Source organism: Bicyclus anynana, chromosome 26, assembly GCF_947172395.1.
Source record: "Bicyclus anynana chromosome 26, ilBicAnyn1.1, whole genome shotgun sequence".
Classification (NCBI taxonomy): Eukaryota; Metazoa; Arthropoda; class Insecta; order Lepidoptera; family Nymphalidae; genus Bicyclus; species Bicyclus anynana.
This window is the reverse complement of record NC_069108.1, coordinates 8,656,722-8,679,623: the sequence shown is the minus strand read 5'-3', so window position 1 is coordinate 8,679,623 and position 22,902 is coordinate 8,656,722. Positions and strand designations below refer to the sequence as shown.

General features: G+C 35.8%; 1 protein-coding gene across 1 annotated transcript; it reads left to right on the top strand.

The window, feature by feature from the left end:
• Positions 1-121: 121 nt before the first annotated feature.
• Positions 122-20,156, top strand: LOC112056023 (segment polarity protein dishevelled homolog DVL-3). Its single transcript, XM_024096345.2, has 9 exons — positions 122-1,096; positions 3,612-3,783; positions 6,175-6,357; positions 7,182-7,327; positions 8,259-8,416; positions 9,139-9,240; positions 9,802-9,884; positions 11,137-11,284; positions 12,168-20,156. The coding sequence occupies exons 1-8, from the start codon at positions 212-214 to the stop codon at positions 11,280-11,282; spliced, it is 1,875 nt and encodes a 624-aa protein (XP_023952113.2). The 5' UTR covers positions 122-211; the 3' UTR covers positions 11,283-11,284; positions 12,168-20,156.
• Positions 20,157-22,902: the final 2,746 nt, after the last annotated feature.

Here is a 22,902-nt window from a genome sequence, read left to right as displayed (position 1 = left end):
AGACTTTATAAAAAGATATACTGCGTATAGGAAAATATATATTTTTTCCAAAAAAGGAAAGTTGAACAGGAAAAGAACCTTTAATTAATAAAGTACAGTGGCGCCGCGGGCTGTCGTCGAACTGAACTAAATTAATGTCCATTTTTGTGATGGCGGCTGATATTTATAGATCGTAAGGGTGTTGTGAGTTTTCAATAATAAATGTTTTAAAATGGAGGAGACTAAAGTTATTTACTACATAGACGACGAGGAGACGCCGTATTTAGTTAAAATACCGATATCTCCGGAAAAAGTGACACTGTTGGACTTTAAAAATCAATTGAACAGGCCGAACTACAAGTTTTTTTTCAAATCCATGGACGATGATTTCGGTGTTGTTAAAGAGGAAATAGTGGACGACAACGCACATTTGCCGTGCTTTAACGGCCGCGTGGTGTCTTGGCTGGTGTCTGCCGAGGGCTCCAACCCTTCCGACGGCGCTTCCCAGTGCACTGACAGCAATGCTGGCAAAACGAAGCAGAACATCCACGGGGCACCCACAGTGCCTCTGACTAGGGACACCTGCACGGACACAGATAGCACGATCAGCTCCCGACCCGGCCACAGAGCGTCCTGCGACAAATACAAGTACAGGGGCCTCAGAATAAACGGGCATTCGAAGTACGGCAACCATGGGCTGGAATACGAAACTGCTTCAGTTCTATCATCAGATTTGGACTCCACCAGTCTCTTCGACAGCCAATCGGAGATAACAACTACCACTGGCAGACATACCAATGCCTCCGTAGACAGAGCACTCACAGAATGCAGCAGTGTATCTCATTTGCAGGTCAGCTCACGCAAAAGGCCTCAGAGGCGGCGGAAAAGGCCTCAAGTGATGTCCCGCACGTCTTCCTACTCCTCTATCACGGACTCTACGATGTCTATGCACATAATTACAGTGACTTTAAACATGGACACAGTGAATTTTCTCGGTATATCGATAGTTGGTCAGTCAAATAAGGGTGGTGATGGTGGGATCTATGTTGGCAGTATTATGAAAGGTGGTGCGGTTGCGCTGGATGGCAGGATTGAACCCGGTGATATGATTTTACAGGTAATCATTCTTGAATTTTTAGATAAATTGAGTTATGATGATTTTTTACTACAAGCTCCTGCAGATACTATTGTAGGTTGGCCAACTAAATCATAGAGTAAACAATTAGGTATATAAATAACTTAAACTAAACCCAACTCCAACTAAACATGTTTGTTGTGGTACAAGGTCAATTGACCTTGTATGTTTAGCGTGTTGGATGGACCTCGTACTGCACAATATATTTTTAGTATGAGTTCAAAAAACCTCGTAATAACCAGAGGAAAGTACTAAAAAATCATTGCCGCAGCAAAAGTGTTAATCACCCATCTATGAATTGGACACTTGATAGTATCAGAATTGAGATTTTCTTATCATTACTAAAGACAGACAGACAGAAATTAAACAGTCATTTATTATGTAAAACAGGATGTACTTTTTGTGATACTAAAATGAATAAACATATTTTCTTTCTTTCTTTCCTTGTTTTTATTATTTGCAATAAAAACATTGTCAAAAGACTGCAGTTAAATAGTCCAATACTTACAGTTCTATGTGTGTGAGAGTTTTTATTTAGTATACTTTTTTGAGTAAGAGTTTGGATTTAGACTATCTGGGAACTCTTTAGTTTTTCATGATAAAAAGTAGTCCAGTTTCAGGTTATATCTAATTTATATTTTATATACATTGATCTATACTACAGCCTTTCTTGACGAGTACTGTTTACAAACAAATTAAAAATGGGGGTATAAATCTAAAAGAAAGAAAAGAAGAAAAAACACTTATTTCAAAAATTGTGCTACACTGAACCACTTAATACAATAATTGTAGTGCCTAATACTCTAACAGCTTAGTCTAAGCATCAGAACACCACTATGTTGTATTTGGCACAACCTTGAAAAAGGTTCCAGCTCAGGATTGTGCTGCATGTACCAAGGAAATATTGGACATACAGCGCTGATTACCAGCTGATAACCTTTAACCAGGAAGTGCGTAGTCACATAACAACATAAAACTAAACTAAAACCAAAGACCAAACCAAAAATAAATATTACATGATATGAGGATTACTAAACGAAAGTTAATTTATTTACTTTAACACAACTCACTAGTTATTTCACACCTAATAATAATTAACTTGTTCATATAGTAATGAAAATAAATTTGAATAATAAGCTTAGAACAATTAGTTATTGTTAATATATTTTATATAACATTTTATAAACAAACCATGCATGATTTAAAATTGTACTAATTTTGTAATAGATATTTTTGACCTTAGATTGTTGCCTGGTATAGGTACTTCAAATTATTCTTTGCATTATGAAAAGATGGTCTGACTTTCTATCCCACCAGCAGTGAGTAGTGACCCTGCTCTCTGCATCCTTGGCCGTGGGTTCAACTCCCACTACTGGAAAATATTTGTGTGATGAGCATGAGTGTTCTACTGTGTCTGGGTGTATTTATACTATATGTAATATGTATTTTAAAATATTAAATACTTATATTATATGTGTTTAATATTTATTTATAAATTTACTAGCGGACCTGGTCAAGCTTTGCTTTGATTTATTTGTGCACTTCTTCGCTACTCCTCCAGTACCTCTACCCTACTACCCCTAATCTACCCCCACTCTACCCCTGCCCTGGTATGGCATTAAAGTTCAAATTGAATTTTAAGTATTAGTATGAAATTGTTTGTATAGGAGTATAGAAAAAGTTTTATAAATAGACTTTTGGGTAAAATTTTTAATTTTTCTCTGTTAAAATTATTGTCGTACTTCAAGGAATTTTCTAAAAAAAGAATTAGACAAATCAGTTCAGCCATTCACTAAATTAGCACAACACATTTTATACATTTTTTTTTTATTCTTTACAAATTAGCCCTTGACTACAATCTCACCTGATGGTAAGTGATGATGCAGTCTAAGATGGAAGCGGGCTAACTTGTTAGGTGGAGGATGAAAATCCACACCCCTTTCAGTATCTACACGGCATCATACCGGAACACTAAATCGCTTGGCGGTACATCTCTGCCGGTGGGGTGGCTACTAGCCACGGCCGAAGCCTCCCACCAGCCAGACCTGGACAAATTAAGACATTATACATTCATTTTAGCTGTTCAAAATAAAAGGCTATTTTATTATTTATTTATTTATTTACATTCATTTTAATATTATAAATATGATGAAAGTAGCTATCTTGGTACCCAGGAATGGGTGTATATTGTCCAAATATTTTTATGAAAGAATGGTTGATTGGTTGTTGAAATGAGATCGAACAGTTTCTGATCACATATCTCGTAAAATATCAATTGAAGAAAGAAAGATCTTTGTTTTTAAGTAATGCCACATAATTAATTCTTAATTATTACATAGCTTAATTGTCCATGCAAACAGTGGAGCAATAAAAGAAGAATGCCTTGCAATATGTATAACCTAGAAAAAGGCCCTAACACAGCATATTACCATATACTTCCTATACAAAAAAAAATATGCAGCACTGAAATTAAAGAAAAGTATGCATTGCATTTCAGGTGAACGACGTGAACTTTGAGGACATGACCAACGATGAGGCAGTGCGGGTCTTGCGTGAGGTGGTGCAAAAGCCGGGCCCCATAAAGCTGGTCGTAGCCAAGTGCTGGGACCCCAACCCCAAGGGCTACTTCACCATACCTCGCACAGAGCCGGTCCGCCCCATTGACCCTGGTAATACACTCTTTATATTTGGACTAGTTTACTCAGCAAACATTATACAGTCTTATAAGAGTATGAAAACTATACCCACTCATACAGTTATAAAATCTGTCATATGGAAGAGGAAAGTCTCTTGGTAAATCCCCAGACTTGTGACCGATGGGTTAAAGACGTCTTTGACAGTTAACTATCACTTCCCTGTTCTGCTCGTATTGTTCTCCCTGCCTAGCTGAATTTGGTAAGGTCTTACTAGCTTTAATCATATCTAAATGGTAGGACTGTATGTACACAAATTAGCAAACTAGAAAATAATATTAAGATGATTTATAATTCAACATACAAATATAATAAAAAGGGAGTACCGCAGGGCAGCATTCTAGGACCATTTCTTTTCTTGGCCTACATAAACGATATCACGGCGGCAACAAGTCACCCGTGCGTATTGTTTGCAGATGATACAACCATATTAGTGAGATGTCATAATGTTAATAGGTATGAACGACGTATTACAAAATATAATAACTTGGCTAAATGAAAATAACTTGCAGGTTAATATAAATAAAACGAAAATTATGCAATTTAATTATTATAATTCAAAAACAGTGCCAGTTGATGTTAAATATAATGATATTAAAATAGGAGAAGATGACACAATGAAATTTTTAGGATTAGTTTATGACAAAACAATGAATTGGAAATCTCATATTGACTACATTTGCACAAAATTGGCCAAATTTGTTTATGCGCTCAGACGTCTTACGCAGACTATTTCCATCGATGTAGCTTTAAGTGCATATCACGGACATGTATCGTCTGTGCTGTCATACGGTTTAATACTCTGGGGTAACTCTGTAGACTTTATTAGAGCATTCCGACTTCAAAAAAAATGCATTCGAGCTATGTGTAAAGCAGGGCCATTAGATAGCTGTAAACCTCTTTTTAAGCAATTGAACATTCTTCCACTGCCTTGTATGTACATACGAGATGTTTGTATTTTTGTTAAGCGCCATCCAAAATATTTTCAGCGAAGAGGTGAAGGCACGGTCAATAAGTCGGTCAGACACGGTAACAAGTTGGTGCTATCAAAAGTATGTACTGGTAGTTATATGAAAAGTGCATACTGTATGTCTGTAAAAATATTTAATAAATTACCAGATGACATTCAAAAATTAAGCTTGCCCCATTTTAAAATAAAATTAAATAAATGGCTTATTGATAAGGGCTACTACGACATTAAGGAATATTTGACTTAATTTTTAATGACATACTCGTACTTACTTTTAATTCCAATTATTGTATTATATTGTAATTGTAACTTTTTCTTTTCTTTTTTTTTTCATTTAATTTGGGGACTATTTGTGTTATTTTTATTTTATAATTTTATTTAATTTAATTTAGTTATTGTGACTGATTGTATTTATATTTTTCTTAATTTTATTTCAATGTTTGTATTTTTTTTCTTTTTCACCATGTATTTGCACACTATTAATTTGGTTGAATGCTGTAAGGAACGGTAATTCTTGCAAATAAACGATATTATTATTATTATTATTATTATTATTGGATACCCTTTCTAATATACAACTAGTATATAATAATAATAAGGGTGTCATGTTTTTCACAGACGTAAACTACGTGAACCCAAAGATGTGGATGCAGAAAGCCTCCTTATTCAACTTTACTTTTAATTATTTAACATTTACTCAAATTTTCCTACAACAGCTCTGCTCTTTCAGCCAGTTTCTTCATGTAAAGCCTTTATTTTTCAGTGAATACTTTTTTCACTTGATTTATGACGTTACATTGACTGTTACTTGCGATGAAGAAACTGGCCAATAGTCTGCCGACTGATTGCATCAGAAAAACAGAGCAAAAAAATAAACATCTACTCAAAGCACAAGAGTCCAATAAATTCTCATTTGTTTTATTTAGACAGCACCCCATTCAATACGAAACTAGATATCATGGACCCCGGTTACAAACCCCATTTTTGTCACGCCAACGCAGACCGTCGAGTCTCCTGTGAACCCTTGGGGGTTCTGGACCACTTTGCGAACCAATAATTTAATGCATATGCTGTTAACTCAGACCAACTATTGTATAGGATCTGCCTCGCTAGATGTTACTTTTCTGTCAAAGTATATGATCAATGATCTAATACGATTATAAAAGCTGTTTCTATAGTATCAATGTTAAATAGTTGTAATCGTGTTCGTCGGTTAATAAAAAAGTTGAATGGTGTAAAAAACGGATGGTGTGAAAGATATATACCAAATCTAAGATCGTTTTCCTCAGAAAATGACAGACAATTTTGTTTGTGACTATGAGTGTGATACAGGTCCTTCTATAATTGGTCTGAGGCTGTTAATGATGACAATTTCATGTTGGTGTCGGCTCCTCCAGGTGCCTGGGTGGCACACACCCAGGCGCTGCGCGAGGCGTACCCTCCGCCGCCGCTCTCCACGCTGCCGGCGGGCTCCATCCCCGAGCGGGGCTCCGACGTGGGCTCGCTGCCTGCGGAGCCCACCCTTGCCATTGGTATGGACATGGCGAGGATCGTTAGGGCCATGTTGAGTCCTGATTCAGGTGAGATATATTTTTAAATTGTGAGAGACGTGATAACTCAGTAGATATGACCTCTGCCGTTGCTTTGGAGGGTGTAGGTGTGAATCTGGTCCAGGGCGTGCTCCTCCAAGTTTTCAGTTGTTTCAAGAAATTAAATATAATGTGTCTCCAATGGTGAAGGAAAAACCTGCATACCAGAGAATTTTCTTAATTCTCTGCGTGTGTGAAGTCTGCCAATCCGCATTGGGCCAGCGTGGTGGACTATTGGCTTGACCTATCTCATTCTGTGAGGAGACTCGAGCTCAGCAGTGAGCCGAATATGGGTTGTTTAGCAACAACATATTTTTAAATCATGCATGGTCCCAGAGCTGTTCGACATTTTTGATTAGGTTTTTGTTTGTCCTATAGAAAATTTGTAATCCATACTAACTTACTGACTATGTCCATCGATTATCAACATAGAGTCATTAATATGGAGTGTAGTAAAAGACATTTTGAATACAATTTTATTTTATGATACAAGCAATCATTAAAATCGATTTTTTTTATTTTTAGCGTAAAAAGGAAATTTTCATTTAATTTTTTAGACTTTAGAAAACATTGATTTCAATATGTATTGTATAGTTCCAATTTCTCTAATCTATATATACTAATATATAAAGCTGAAGAGTTTGTTTGAAAGCGTTCAGGAACTACTGGTCCGATTTGAAAAATTCTTTCAGTGTTAGATAGCCTATTTATCGAGAAAGGCTATATATTATCCCCGTTTTCCTATGGGAACGGGAACCACGCGGGTAAAACTGCGCGGCGTCAGCTAGTATGAATATAATAATTGTATTTGCCAGGGCTGGAGATCCGCGACCGCATGTGGCTCAAGATCACGATACCCAACGCGTTCATCGGCGCCGACGTCGTGGACTGGATCCTGCAGCACGTGGCCGGCGTGGCGGACCGCCGCGACGCGCGCAAGTACGCCTCGCACATGCTCAAGGTGAGCCCCACTTACAGACCGTGTAACATTACTTCCACCCACTTACAGACCATGTCACATTACTTCTACCCACTTACAGAACATATTACATTCATTATATCCACCCACATACACAGACTATGTTACATTACTTCCACCCATTTACAGACCATATTACATTCATTATATCCACCCACATACAGACTATGTTACATTACTTCTACCCATTTACAGACCATGCTACGTTACTTCCACCCACTTACAGACTATATTACATTCATTAGATCCACCCACATACAGACTATGTTAAATTACTTCCACCCATTTACAGACCATATTACATTCATTATATCCACCCACATACAGACTATGTTACATTACTTCTACCCATTTACAGACCATGTTACATTACTTACAACCACTTACAGACCATGTTACATTAGTTCCACCCATTTACAGACCATGTTACATTACTTCCACCCACTGACAGACCATGTTACATTACACCCACCTCTCACAGACATTTTTACATTACTTCCACCCACTTACAGACCATGTTACATTAGTTCCACCCATTTACAGACCATGTTACATTACTTCCACCCACTCGCAGACCAGGTTACATTATACCTACTGACAGACCATGTTACATTACTTCCACCCACTTACAGACCATGTTACATTACTTCCACCCACTTACAGACCATGTTACATTACTTCCACCCACTGACAGACCATGTTACATTACACCCACCTCTCACAGACATTTTTACATTACTTCCACCCACTTACAGACCATGTTACATTACACCCACCTCTCACAGACATGGTTACATTACTTCCACCCCTCACAGACTATGCTACATTACACCCACCCACTGACAGACCACACAGACAGACCACACAGACATAGTGTAGATAAGTGTATGTAATATGATTGTTCTGACTACAGGCCGGCTTCATAAGGCACACGGTGAACAAGATAACGTTCTCGGAGCAGTGCTACTACGTGGCGGGCGAGCTGTGCGCCGACATGGCGGCGCTGCGCCTCCGGAGCGCCGACCAGGACAGCCTCGCCTCCGACACCTTGGCGCCGCTGCCCAACCCCAAGTGAGTGCACGGCCCAATGAGTGAACGAGTGTGTTGTTAATACAAGCACTCAATTTTGTTCTTACACGCAATTGATGTTTTTAATACACGCACACTATTTTATTATTACACACCTTCAATTTTAGTACATGCAAGCACATTAAGTGCAATAACTCAGTGTTGTTAAATACACCCATTTTTGTTAACACATAGTCAATGCGGTTAATACATACACTCAATCTGATACATTTAAACAAGCATATTTTCGTATGTATATTAAACTAGCGACCGCTCGCGACCTTGTCCGCGTGGAATTCAGTTTTTCACAAATCCTGCGGGAACCAGGGCTTTTTCCGGGATGAATGGAACAATACACCACAAACTTTCGCAATTTATAATATTAGTGTGATAAACTGAAATCTCAGAAAAGGCTCCAACAATTTTCAAGAAATTTAGTATGCAGGGGCAGTTTCGGGGCAATAATAATAATTGTTCATTTAAATGTAAAGGCAATAAAACAATCTTAAAATTTACCAAAAAAAAATAACGGTCATCCAAGTACTACTGTTAATACACGCACTCATTATCGTTAATACACGCACTCATTGTTGTCAACACATGCACTCTAATGTCGTTATTACACGCACTCATTGTTGTCAATGCACTCTAATGTCGTTAACACACGCACTCATTGTTGTCAATGCACTGTAATGTCGTTAACACTCACCGTGTTGTGGTTGCAGCATGATGGGGCCGGGCTACATGCCGTACGCTGGCTCGTACGGCTACCAGCCCATACCCTTCAAGTACAGCTCCTGTGTCACCAGCGAACACACCATATATGGGTGAGTTATATATCATAGCATATTATATATACACTAGCTGACCCGGTCAAGCTTTGCTTTGACTCATACCCTACCCCTATCCTTCCCTACCCTACTCTAATTTTTAACTACTACCTAACCGCCCGCATAACAGTGATTTCTATTATTCAACAAGAAAATGAATAGCCATGATAGCCCAGTGGAAATGACCTCTGCCTTCGATTCAGAGGGCATAGGTTTAATTGGGTCCGGGGCATGCACCTTCAACTTTTCCGTTGTGTGCATTTTAAGAAATTAGATATCACGTGTCTCAAACGATGAAGGAAATCATCGTGAGGAAACCTGCATACCAGAGAATTTTCTTGATTCTCTGCATGTGTGAAGTCTGCCAAACCGCATTGGGCCAGAGTGGTGGACTATTGGACTAGTGGCCTAACCCCTCTCATTCTGAGAACGAATTTGTTGTAAATAAGAGGTGCCATATGAAAAATGCTATTGCTGTATAATGAAGTATTATGATGAGTGAAGATTTTGTTTGTGAATATGATGATTGATGAATGATGAAATATTGTAATGTTCCAGTTACAATCGCGAAGAGAGCGTGCTGTCCGGTAGCGGGGGCTCCAGCGCCGGCTCCGACCACCTCACCGCCAAGGAGCCCACTGGTATGTCTCACTTGTAACTTTAATTTTAAGTTTTCATCAGTTTTCGACTTTACTTACCACAATCATGACATAACTTAATGTTTCAAAAGTGCTTGTAAGCTAAGCCTAATTGAAATGAATGATTTTTGAATTTTTACCTTTCTTTGTATGGCTAGCCTCATTAGCCTTCGATTGCCATGTCATTTAATGTTAATAACGATGCTGTTTAATTGTAGTCGATTTTCTATACACTCATGTCGATTTTTATATACACTCATGTTCGAATGTCCATTATACACTTGCTAATTGAATAATTATACTCGTATCCATGAAAAATTTATAACCACAATTTATAAGTGAATAAATATTATGATCTAACAAATGAACTAACTAAAAATGGCTATATCGTTAGTCTATACGTCGTAGAAGTAGGTGCGAGAGGATTACCAGCAAAAATCTCTTTATAACTTGCTTAAAGACCTTGGCCTCTCTAGAAGTGCAGCTAGTTCTATATTAGAACGAGTATCCAAAGCTGCACTAATAGGATCTTACCAAATGTGTCTAGGCAGGGAGAACAGCACGAGAAGAGAAGGGGAGTGTTAATCGATTGTCAAGGAATTCCTTAACCCTACATCCAGTAGTCACAAGTCCTGGACTTTGCTCGGAGTTTTTCTCTCTACCACGCGATGGACCCGGCACCTGCACGGTGAATCCATGTATTACTAAAACATTCGTCTATGATTTTCAATCTTTTTATTAAATTTAAATGTATTTAAAATGGGCTGATTTATGATTTACAAACATTTCTAAAATGCTAAAGAGATGAGTCAGAGTGTCAGGAAGAAAACCTGCTGTACCTGTAATCTATCTATTTATCTATATATATAAAAATGAATTGCTGTTCGTTAGTCTCGCTAAAACTCGAGAACGGCTTAACGGATTTATCTTATCTTGGTCTTGAAATGTTCGTGGAGGTATAGGGAAGGTTTAAAAGTTGAGAAAAAATCAAATAATTTCCGGGAAACCCCTAAAAACTGCCCTTTTCTATTTCTCATACAAACGTTTAAGAGTTAAGCGGTAGGGGTAGAGGTATAGAAGGGTAGAGTAGGGATAGAGAATAAGTGCACTTATATCAAAACGAAGCTTGAACGGGTCCGCTAGTATATGATAATTTTAACAAATGCACAATTTGTGTTCTCCCTCCTCCGTTCTTCCCCCCGCTCCCATCTCTGACCCCTCTCTGACTCTACTAAGTGTGTGGTGTGTGTTGCAGCGGCGCGCGAGAACGAGGTGAAGTCGACGTCGAGCGGGTCGGGCGCCAGTGCGGCGGCGGACGGCGGCGGCGGCGGCGCGCGCCGCTCGCACTCGCACTCCAGCGGCTCGGACCGCGCCACCGACCGCCCCGTGCTCTTCCTCTAACGGTACGCTGTGCGATTGCCTATACACTCATTACGATTTTCTGTACACTCACGTCGATTTTCTATGCACTCATGTTAATTTTCTATGCACTCATGTCAATTTTCTATACACTCATGTTGATTTTCTATGCACTCATGTTAATTTTCTATGCACTCATGTCAATTTTCTATACACACATGTTGATTTTCTATGCACTTGTCAGCGCGAGTAAGTTATTTGATCAGTCGGCTCGTGTTGTCATGAGTTGAGATAGTACGAAGCTAGGTGGAGAGTAGTGGAAGACCGTCTAGCTTATTCTTGTCGTGGCGTTCGATCCGTCCACACCTTTGTTGGACAATAATCCTGGGTTGTTATGGGTTAGACGGTAAGAGAGTGACTTGAGTGGAAAAGGGTAGTGATATCTGTCAAAGGCGCCTTTAACCCTACACACATCATTCGCAAGTGCGTGACTCCACTCAAGGTCATTCTCTGTCACTCAGGGTTTATTGGTAACATTCTTAGTGAGAATTGTTAGACCTGATAAACTTTCATTCAATAATTGTCTAATAAATATACAGACATACATACAGTCATGTCGAAAAACCTTGGCTGAGTTTGTTGTTTTAATACATTTGTTTATATGCCCTTTTCTGTTGAATATACTCATGGCAACTCAACTGACTATTTAGACAGTGGATATGAGACATACAATTTTGAAAGTTAGATAATATGAATGATTTTATTCATTAAAACTCTACACTTATGTACATTCTTAAAAATATCATGTTGATGTTTGGTACACTCATGTTTATTTTCCATGCACTCATGTCGATTATTTGTGCACTCATGCCGATTTTCTTTGCACTCATATAATTATTTTAATGACCTCAGTTGTTTTTGTTTCAGGACAAAATTGTAAGGTGTCCGTCACTGCCAAATAAAATTTATAGGAATTTGTTACGTATTTATCAGTAATGAATATACATTGAATCGATATTGGAGGCAATTGCACTAAAACTGAACCAAATGAGGTTTACTAAAGCAGTTTTGATAAAACTGTTAATGTTACCTAATTTGGAGTATTACCTAGTCGTGACAATTTTTTTTAGTATGACTTGAAATTTTTGAGATATGTGCAAAAAAGTATACAAACACATAATAAGAGTTGAATTCATAACCCGCTTTTCATGGAGTCGGTTAAAAATAATTTGGTTCAGTTTTTTTGCACTTAACGTCTATTATTCGATCGTATTGTCATTTGTATACTAGTTATAGCTCGTAGATATGTCTGTCGTTGACTATAGACAAAGTGTTATACAACGAACTTTGTCATCTCTATACAATATTATGTCTATGGTTCAGTACTGTTAACGTTCAGTGCACGGTCATGGCACTGTCCGGTGTGATACGCCGTATTTTTTTAATCAATGAATACCTAAGACTATTTTTTAAATAGTCTTTATATACTCAGAGGCACAATTATCCGCCCACTTTAAAATACTCATATTAAAGTTTTTTTTTAGTCTCAGTATTCCTGCAATCTGACGTGAGTAAGTGATTTGCCCAAATATATATAGTGTCTATTTCATGACATCTTGTGGTGCTCGGTCTCTTGAGCCTTTTGAAGGTTGTACCAGGTTTCTTCATCATCCTTGCAAGTTGATTTGGATGTTAATAATACTCTTTTGGTATGTTTTTATTGAGTGTGCTTCTCTTTTTGGCTGGTGAGAGGCTTCGGTCTTGGCTAGTTACCATCCTACCGGCAAAGACGTACCGCCAAGCGATTTAGCGTTCCGGTACGATGCCGTGTAGAAACCGAAAGGGGTGTGGATTTTCATCCTCCTAATAACAAGTTAGCCCGCTTCCATCTTAGACTGCATCATCACTTACCATCAGGTGAGATTGTAGTCAAGGGCTAACTTGTAAAGAATAAAAAAAAAAATTATAGTTTTAATTTTTAGTTCACTATGCAGGCGATCATTTTTGATGTACCAAGGAGCATTGGTAATGCGCAGCATTTTTTGACTGGAACCGTGAGCATATTAAAGTGGGCGGATAATTGTGCCTCTGAGTATATATATGCATGAATTTGGTATGACAGTCAAATGAATAATTATAAGTGAAACTTCGTTACATACGACATAAGTCTCGTTTGAGATATGTATGTTTTGATTTTTTGTAACATAATATGGTGGAAATAAAGTTGTACAATCACTAAATTGATGAAATTATTGATACAAATGGTTTTTATATATTTATTGTAATTTTTTTTTTATATTAACTGCGAGGTCTCGCTCCCACGCCTTTTTGTAATGCCCTTCGCCCATTGCATAGCTCAAGTAACATTACGTCAATGAGTTATTTTTTTATTTATATTTTTTTTATGTATGTTACAACATCAAAAAATTAAAAAAAAATTGATTTAATTTTTTTTTTATTCAAGTTAAAAAAATTTGATAAAATCCGAAATAACAATATAACTTGGTCACCCTAGTAGGGATTTTTCAAAACTATTCAAATTTGTTTTTAAATAATTAGATGGTGTATCTACCATTTGCGTTTTATACATTAATTACGGGACACCCTGTATGTACATTGCATTGCCTTATAGTGAATGTTCAGCTTTATTTTTAACGTAAAAAAAAAGTAAAAAGTGACGTAATGAAACCGATTTTATTAATAAATGACGCCAATTATTAGTTTACTAGTGACGCCATATTACATTTATTATTATTAAATATTTGTTTGAGGATTATTTGTAAAAATTTTAAACGTCAATTAATTTTTTTTTTTAATATTTTCTATATCATCAAGTTTTTGGTTCAGTATTTTTTTTTTGTTTTTGACATATAACAAACCTGCTCGTTTTGCAAGGTTTATGAATTTTTTTCTTTTTTTTTAATACCAATACAGTAAAACAGTTTTTTTTTTTCAAAATGTTTGTTAATTTTGACGGTTTGAAATTTTTATGAATAATCCGTTTAGTTTAGTGTAAATTAACTGTATTTTGTGAATAGATTAATGATAATATTTAAATATAAATAAATATGATAGATGTAGACACCGTAAGAGTACGCTAGGTAGGTGCTGTAGATATAGTATTTATAAATGAATGGGATAGCTGCAGTGTCCCAGGTTCGAATTGAGGTTAAACATTATATGAAGTTCAAAATTACACAAATATTAAAAAAAAAAAATTTTTTTTTTCAAATGGGCATGACCTTAAAACTATATATTTTTTATAAGGCATGAATTTTTTTTTATCCATGACTTTTCCTTTCCACTCCAACTGAAAGTTTATGGGCCCATGAACAAAGTATTTATTAATGAGCATACTGCTTAAAGGACACGGTCAATTTTGGGCATGAATGAAGTAAAATTCTTTATTGTACAATAAATTGAAATCACCAAAAATAATGGGAATTCGTACTTGTTATTTTTTTTTTTGTTGATATCGTACATTTATAACCGACATCAAAAAAAATGAGGAGGCTATCAATTTGACGCGTATGTTTTTTTTTCATGTTTGTATATCGTCATACCTTCGTCATTTATTAACCAATTTTGAAAATTTGAATATTATTATTTTTTTAAATAAAAAGAGTATATTTCAGATTGGTCCTAATTCATTTTCATTAAAATCGGTTTAGTAATTTTGTGTTAAAATCAATATAACCGTAGTACGTCTTTGAAGTCGGTTCCATTTTTATGTTAAAAAGATTATCTGAAGTAGGTATGCCCAATTTTTTTTTTTTGGGATAGCTGATCTATACAAAAAAAAATAGATTGTTTAACGCCCATATCTTGATCATGGAATTGTCAATCAAATTGAAATTAAACCAGTTTAAAACTGATTGTTTACGAGGAAAATTGTCAAAAAAACTTTTTTCTTCCCCCATATAAACCACATTGACATTAAAAATAATGAAATCTGTCGGTATGAGTAGTTTATGAAATATATAGCAGACGCCCCGCGGTTTCACCCACGTAGTAACCTAATAAAATACAAAGATAAAATTATAGCTTAACTCAAAAAAAAAAATTAATAGTTAAATATTTTTATTTTATAATCGGTTGATAGGTTTATTTAAATCGTGACAAACAAACAAAAAATCAATATTTACCTGTTAATATTATTAGTTTAGAAAGAAAAAAAGGAATTTTTGTTTCGCCTCAATTCGTACCTTCGCTACTGATAGAGGGTGGATTTAGTATTTAGATTGAGTATATTTTTCATAATATTTACTACATAACCATTTCTTATACCCCCATAGCGTAATATTTTGGGGGTATTCTACAAAAGAGGGTGCATTTATAGCCCAGCGATTAAAAATTAGCATTTCGAGACCGAAATTCAACGATTTTTTTTATTTACATTTTTTTTTTGTATGAGTATTCCTTTTATATTGTTCGCTTATTACTTTTGTGAATAGTGTTTTTTTTAAACAGTTTTGATGATTTTTTTTTTCTGTTCCACATGATAAAAAAATGTTAGTGTCTATGGGAAAAAAATGGTATTGTTGTGTATTAGTGCTCCCTCACAGGAGATATATTATAACATGTTATATAACATTTCATAACTATATAACATGAAATTAGTAATTAGAAGTAGGGTATATTATACGTAACATTGGATGAATAATTACATCATAAACATGATATTATATGTTATGTTGTTATATAACATGTTAAATAACATTTTATAACTATATAACATGAAATTAGTAGTATAGTATTATACGTAACATTTGATAAATAACTACATCATAACATGATATTTTATGTTGTTATATAACATGTTAAATAACTTCTGTGTGGAGCCTTAGCGAGTGAGCGGCTTTATTTAAAAAATTAGGGCACACTTTAAATTAAAAGAAAAATGAATGTATACGTAGAATTGAGAAAGTTTGGAATTAAATTATTGAATGAGGGTATAACGTTATAATTACTGTGAATGTATTGAATTATAATGTATTAGGACGTAGATAAAAAAGGTAAAAAAAAGTATTTATGATTTCTTTAAACAATTTTCGGACTAAAAATCAAGCTGTAAACAATACAAATACAAGTATAGACAATAGACATATAAATAAATAGGTAAATACTTATAGACAGCTCTTAGAATCGCTCAAATCAAAGCAAAGGAAAATAGCAATTTAAATTTGAAATTAATAAATATAATCTTCCGTAATATAATAATCCGTACCTCGAATTAAACATTACAATAGTAGTGTAAAATATTAAACAGGAGTTTTTCGTATGTATTTAAATCATTTCCAATTTGTTTGCAGTCAGTACTTTTGTTTGTATTGTCTACACTCTTGTCAATGTGTTGTATAATCTGTGTAGATTAAAAAAAAAAAACAAGTATTTATGAGTAACTTTATTTTATCGGTTAGTTGTTCAAACATATCAAAATATGCTTTGTTTAAATTAGCAAATTGGATTTAGTCCTACAGCTTGTCGTACATTGCAACACGAGCCGAGATATTTTTGGGGTTATTTTTTCATGTAATGCGGTTATTTCAATAACCCATAAATGATTGTTAATAATGGTCAATAATAGTTTGGGCAGGAAATTCTAAGGCGACCTACTCGCAATAACTTTTTAACGTACTAAATTTGATATGTATATAACATTTTTCATCCAATAAACAGATGAGTGATGAACGTTTCTAATGCGGATATTCTACTAACAGGAAAGTGGCACGGACACAACATATAACACAACACACACAACATATAACAAGACACACACAACATACAACACAACGTCCCATCGTCGTCTGTACTGTCCACGTCACCCCACACCCACACTGTATGTTTACCTTTGAATACAGCTTCCTGAACTCTAAATACTGGCGCCTTATTTTTAGAAAGAAGAGAGATTTCTATCAATTTTGACGTAATCACTGTCAGATTTGCTGTCAATAAATAATAAAGTTGTGTTACACTTCGAACTCGTTTGTTTGTTTTACGCTTTTACACATTACTAGTTAATCATTATCATCATTAAATGTCTGCATACTTTTTATTTAGAATTGAAGTTCTGTCAACAAACAAAATCTTAAGTTATTTTTGTTTTTCATTAAAGATATAAACTTTTTGAGACTGAAAAATCTAGTTACAATATAACATTGCTAAAGTATTGGATAGAAGCAGGCGTTACTTTGCGGAAGTTCATCATGATTATATAATGATTTATTTATTTTGCTATCATCCGCGAAAATTCGGCGAACCCATGCGACAACGTCACCCAGGTCCGACAAATCTCCTGAGCATGCGATATTATCTCCTGAGGATCCTCCGGACCACCGGAGCATCCTCAGGAGATAATATCTCCTGAGGATGCTCCGGTTTCGGGGTGAAACGTACGTAGAGAGTATTTTGTCGGATCTGGGTGACGTTGTCGCATGGGTTCGCCGAATTTTCGCGGATGATAGCAAAATAAATAAATCATTATATAATCATTGCTAAAGTATTTTATTAATTAAATTGTACATACAAGATAAGTTCGCAAGTGTGTTGCGGTTAATGTTGCAATGTACGAATAGCATTAGTAACCATGTAACCTTTACGTATCGCGCCATATTTTTTTTATGTATATACAAAATCTATATTATTTATGAAAGTAGCGTTAGCAAAAAAAACATCGAACAAAAATTCTTAAACGTAACAATATTTTTTGCATTGCATTAAAATGTACTTGTAATAATTTCAATTATTTAATTTACTTTTTATGTCTACTATTTTGCTGACGCTACTAAAAGCAGCAAATTTTTATTCGCTTTTTCGTAAGAGTTATCTAGTCCCGAAATACAAATAGGCGGAATGGCTACCAAGTTGCGTTTGTACTTGCAAAATGTTATGACATGTTATAAGCCAAATATTATATTTATCCAATAGCTTGCTTTCTAAATTCCAGTCATTATACATGTCCTACAAATCGTTTAGACATGGTGAATTTTAATATTTATTACCATAGTAAGTTTCAGAGCGACCTGTATAGCGTAGATGGTGGTGGATGGTGATAGTTTTCAACAGAGATATCCTAGGTTCTATACCCAGTGGTGAGAGGCTTCGGCCGTGGCTAGTTAACATGTTAGGAGGAGGATCCAAGGCGTACCGCCAAGCGATTTAGCGTTCCGGTACGACCGTTCATACTTTCGTGTTGTGTAGAAACCGAAAAGGGTGTGGATTTTTATCCTCCTCCTAACAAGTTAGTCTGCTTCCATCAGAAACTGCATCATCACTTAATATCATTTGATTTCAGAGACAAGGTCTTTACGCAAAGCAGACATAAGAATTTTTTCTCGGACTTAGATTTTTTTAATATCTTTTTTTTTATTCTTTATAAGTAGCCCTTGACTACAATCTCACCTGATGGTAAGTGATGATGCAATCTAACGGGCTAAGTATTTAAAAGTTTGATGAAAATCCACACCCCTTTCGGTTTCTACACATCGTACCGGAACGCTAAATCGTTTCGTCTTCGCCGGTAGGGCCGTTACTAGCCATGGCCGAAATCTCCCACCAGCCAGACCTGGACCAATTAAATGATTCAGCGTAAAGAAAAAAAAAATTTTGTGCTTGTAACATGTTACATATTAACATCTCCTATATGAACACTGCTGTATAACATTTTATAGATTTTGTATAACATATTGATTACTACTATTTTGTAAAATTATTTTTCCTTAGTATGTAAATAAATTGATAAATTTTTTATACATTTAATTTTTTAACGATTTTATTTTATAATACTCATACGGTCACATAATTGAGCATTTATTATGGTTTTAAATCGGACACCATTTTGAAAATGTTATTGTAAATCTGAGCCTGTACAAACCACACTTGCAATGCCATAAAAAAGTGTTACACGAAACATTAGATAAAAAGTTCAATTATCTGATTTTATTAAAACTTTTTAACTATTATAGGTATGTAAATGAAAATTTTAGTCAGGGATCCGTAATATATTTTTTACAACTGATTACTATCAAGTTAACATATACACAGCTTAAAAATACTGCAAAAGACCGGAAGAGTTTTCTACACATGACCGCCAAACTTCAGCTGGAAGAAGGCACCTAATGATGACTATCAAGTTAATTCCTCGTGAGTAGCTTCATCTCGATGAGACGAGCAACTTTTTTGTACACGAAAATTCTTGATTCTGGTAGCTAACTGAGTTACCAGGAAATAAAAGTTTCTGTGCGTCGGAACGATTTAATGTTCCACGCAATTAGCAATTTTTAGGACATTATGGCTGTTAAGTTGTCACTTACAGTCGCTACACAAAGAATTAACTTGATAGTAATCAGTTGTAAAAAATGTTCTACGGATCCCTGACTATTTATCATTGAAATGTTAATTAAATAAGCCTAAATAGCTGAACGCTAAAGACTTATCACCAAAAGGTTGTGGTTCGATCCCCGCCTGCTGTACTATTGTCGTACTCACTCCCAATACAGTGTTTTCAGACTAGTGTGAGAGAAACAGGAATATCGGTCATATTTAAAAGATATAGGCTATATATTATCCTTTAAAAAATAACTATTATGTTTTTAATAGAACTTAATCAGAAAAGTTGTTACATAACCTGTTACAATAATTATATTGTTACATAACATGTTACAATAATTATGTTGTTACATAACATGTTACAAAAGTGAAGGCTCATGTTATATTATAACATTTTCAAAATGTATCCGTAATCTTTGTGATAGCGGCAGCCTAAAGTAATGTAAAGGTATTTTTTTTGTAATGTTTTATTTTTCTGTATATTACAAATGATAATTGATTAATTGATTCGTTATTTTTGAGATAATTTCGTTCGGCGATGTTTATATAATGTGTAATTTTTAATAAACAAATAGCAATTTGTAATTACTTTTGTTGTTTCATTGTACCTTGAACTTCAAATCTCGGGATTTATATTTTGGCTGATTTATACAAAATTTATTTAACAACTATAACTAAAAAATTAATAAACTTATTAGTTACTGATGCCGCGCGGTTCCTGTTCCCGTAGGAATACAGGGATAATATATAGCCTATAGCCTTCCTCGATAAATGGGCTATCTCACACTGAAAGAATTTTACAAATCGGACCAGTATTTCCAGAGATTAGCGCGTTCAATCAAACAAACAAACTCTTCAATATTGGTATAGATTTTCTTTCTTTCAACTCTTTTGTATTAACTAATTCTCTGTATTTTGATTAACAGTCATATCCCAATGAATGACCTCTGCCATCGTTTTTTTTTCTTTACAAGTTAGTCAAGGGACTACAATCTCACCTGATGGTAAGTGATGATGGATGGAAGCGGGCTAACTTATTAGGAGGATGAAAATCCAAACACTTTTCTATACATCGTACCGGAACGCTAAATCGCTTGGCGGTACGTCTTTGCCGGTAGGTAACTAGCCACGGCCGAAGCCTCTCACCAGCCAGATTAGGACCAATTAGAAAATCTCATTCGGCCCAGCCGGGGATCGTACCCAGGACCCCCATTTTGTAAATCTTCCGCGCAGACCACTGCGCCACGGAGGTAGTTTCGGAGGGCATACGTTCGAATCCGGTCCGAGGCATGCACATCCCAACTTTAGCTATGTACATTTTAAGAAATTAAATATCACATGTCTCAAACGGTGAAGGAAAACATCGTGAGGAAACCTGCATACCTGGGAATTTTCTTTGTTCTGCGTGTGTGAAGTCTGCCAACAGCGCCGGACCGAGGTAAATTTTAGAATGGAGCGAGATCCAATTATGGCGCCTTTCCTGTTTGCTCCTAACGTTATATACTAGGGACGTTTGAAAAGTTCGTAGCCTAATTTTTATCGGAATGTCATACATTTTTTACCGACTTCAAAAAAAGGAGGAGGTTTCTCAATTCGACCGTTCGATTTCGATTCGATTCAAGGCGTTTAAATCATAAAGATTTTAACTACATTTTCAGATACTTCTTTCAGATATTCAGGCTTTAATTAACACAGCACTAACTTGGTACCGCCTTCAAACTGATCAGAAGGTAGCTCATACGATGTTATGTTTCGCTTTTAATTTAATGGAAACTTTTTTATGATTTTAAGGTCGGTTGTTCTTTTTTATTTTTTTAAATTACCCTCATGTTAAAGCTACATTATTCAATGTATAGCTATATTAATAGAATAAAATTTTATGCATTCATTTGCATTCGTTACGTTCCCCACGCGATCCCGTCAAACAAATCGTGAGGTACTCGTATTTTTTAACATGAAAAAAAATTGAGTATCTTAATCTTAATAATAAACTTAATCGCTGCAATGAAGAACTTGAAGAAGAAAGGTTTAGCAAAAAAAAACATTTATGAAGTCATGTTAAAAACTGAAGGTGAATTAGGGCCTTCGTATATATCGTAAACTTTATTCGGCGTTTTCCCCGGTGTAGAACAAAGTTCGCGGCCGAAGGCCGCGCGTTTTTTGCGCTTTGGTAAAATGCCCAGCCATAGCCATAGTCGAAAGTCCTATTACAAACCCCCGGCCGAAGGCCGGTCCGATCTTAATGAAACAAAGCCTATATGTAGCCTGGACTATGCTTAATCTATTTGTGAAAACCGCATCAAAATCCGTTCAGTAGAACCAGAGAATAGCGGGAATTAGCATCTCAACAGAAGGCAAACATCACATGATCGCCTTGGCTTCTTTGAGTTGAACAAATACGCGATCAAATGACGAATTTTCGCAACTGCTTGGAGTTGTTTGAGGCAGATACTTTTTTGTATATTTTGTGACCATGGTTAAAACCTGAGTATATTACTTTACTCCAGAAACAAAAGTAGAGTCTAAAAAGTGGACACGACCAGGATCCAATGTTCCAAAAGACAGAAGCGGTTTTGTATTTGTAATTACGGTGGATTACTAAAAAAAGGCGTAAATATAAACTCTGCTTAATAGTGAAATCTGCTGCGATGTTTCAGAGGACAAATTAAAGAAAAATGGCCATGGTCATTGAAAAGAAAAGTTTTGTTTCATCAGGATAATTTAGAATTCTTACCTTACCACCATATTCATATGATCTAGTCTCGTCTCCATCAGACTTTTATCTATTTCCGAAGCTAGAAAAAGCACTTATCGAGTTCAAAATTTTTATGAAAGTGGTCTATGCATTTTCTAAGAGTTTAAAGAAAAAAAATAGCTGGTATAGAAATGTTTCCAGGCCAACAAAATAAGTGTATTGAGCTCTAAATAAAGTTGAAAAATAAATTAACTAATAAATTATAGCTTTGTAGTTTCCTGGTTCACTTAGGCTACGAACTTATGGAACGCGAAGATTTTGACTATACTCAGACCAATTGAAAATCAGGCACAATACCGTCTCTCGATCACGTAGTGCCCGGGTGCAATCATCACCCTAGCGCCCCCTAGTACCTATAGAAACCGCGCGGCGAGTGGCGCTTAGGCGCCCCTGAGATTGCGACACCCGGGTGTAACGCACCCCCTGCACTATAGGTAAAGACTCTCTAGCTCACGTAGCGCCCGGGTGCAATCATCACCCTAGCGCCCTCTATTACCTGTATATACCCGGGTTAAAATCAACGCACTCCCTGCACCATAGGTAAAGAAAGACGCCTCTATTAGAAGTAAATTCGCGCAC

Bases quoted from the DNA above. Each gene is read 5' to 3' on its own strand.
- LOC112056023 (XM_024096345.2), top strand. From the start codon at position 212: ATGGAGGAGACTAAAGTTATTTACTACATAGACGACGAGGAGACGCCG. The intron at 3,784-6,174 runs GTAATACACTCT...CGGCTCCTCCAG, and splicing joins GGTCCGCCCCATTGACCCTG to GTGCCTGGGTGGCACACACC. The intron at 9,241-9,801 runs GTGAGTTATATA...GTAATGTTCCAG, and splicing joins AGCGAACACACCATATATGG to TTACAATCGCGAAGAGAGCG.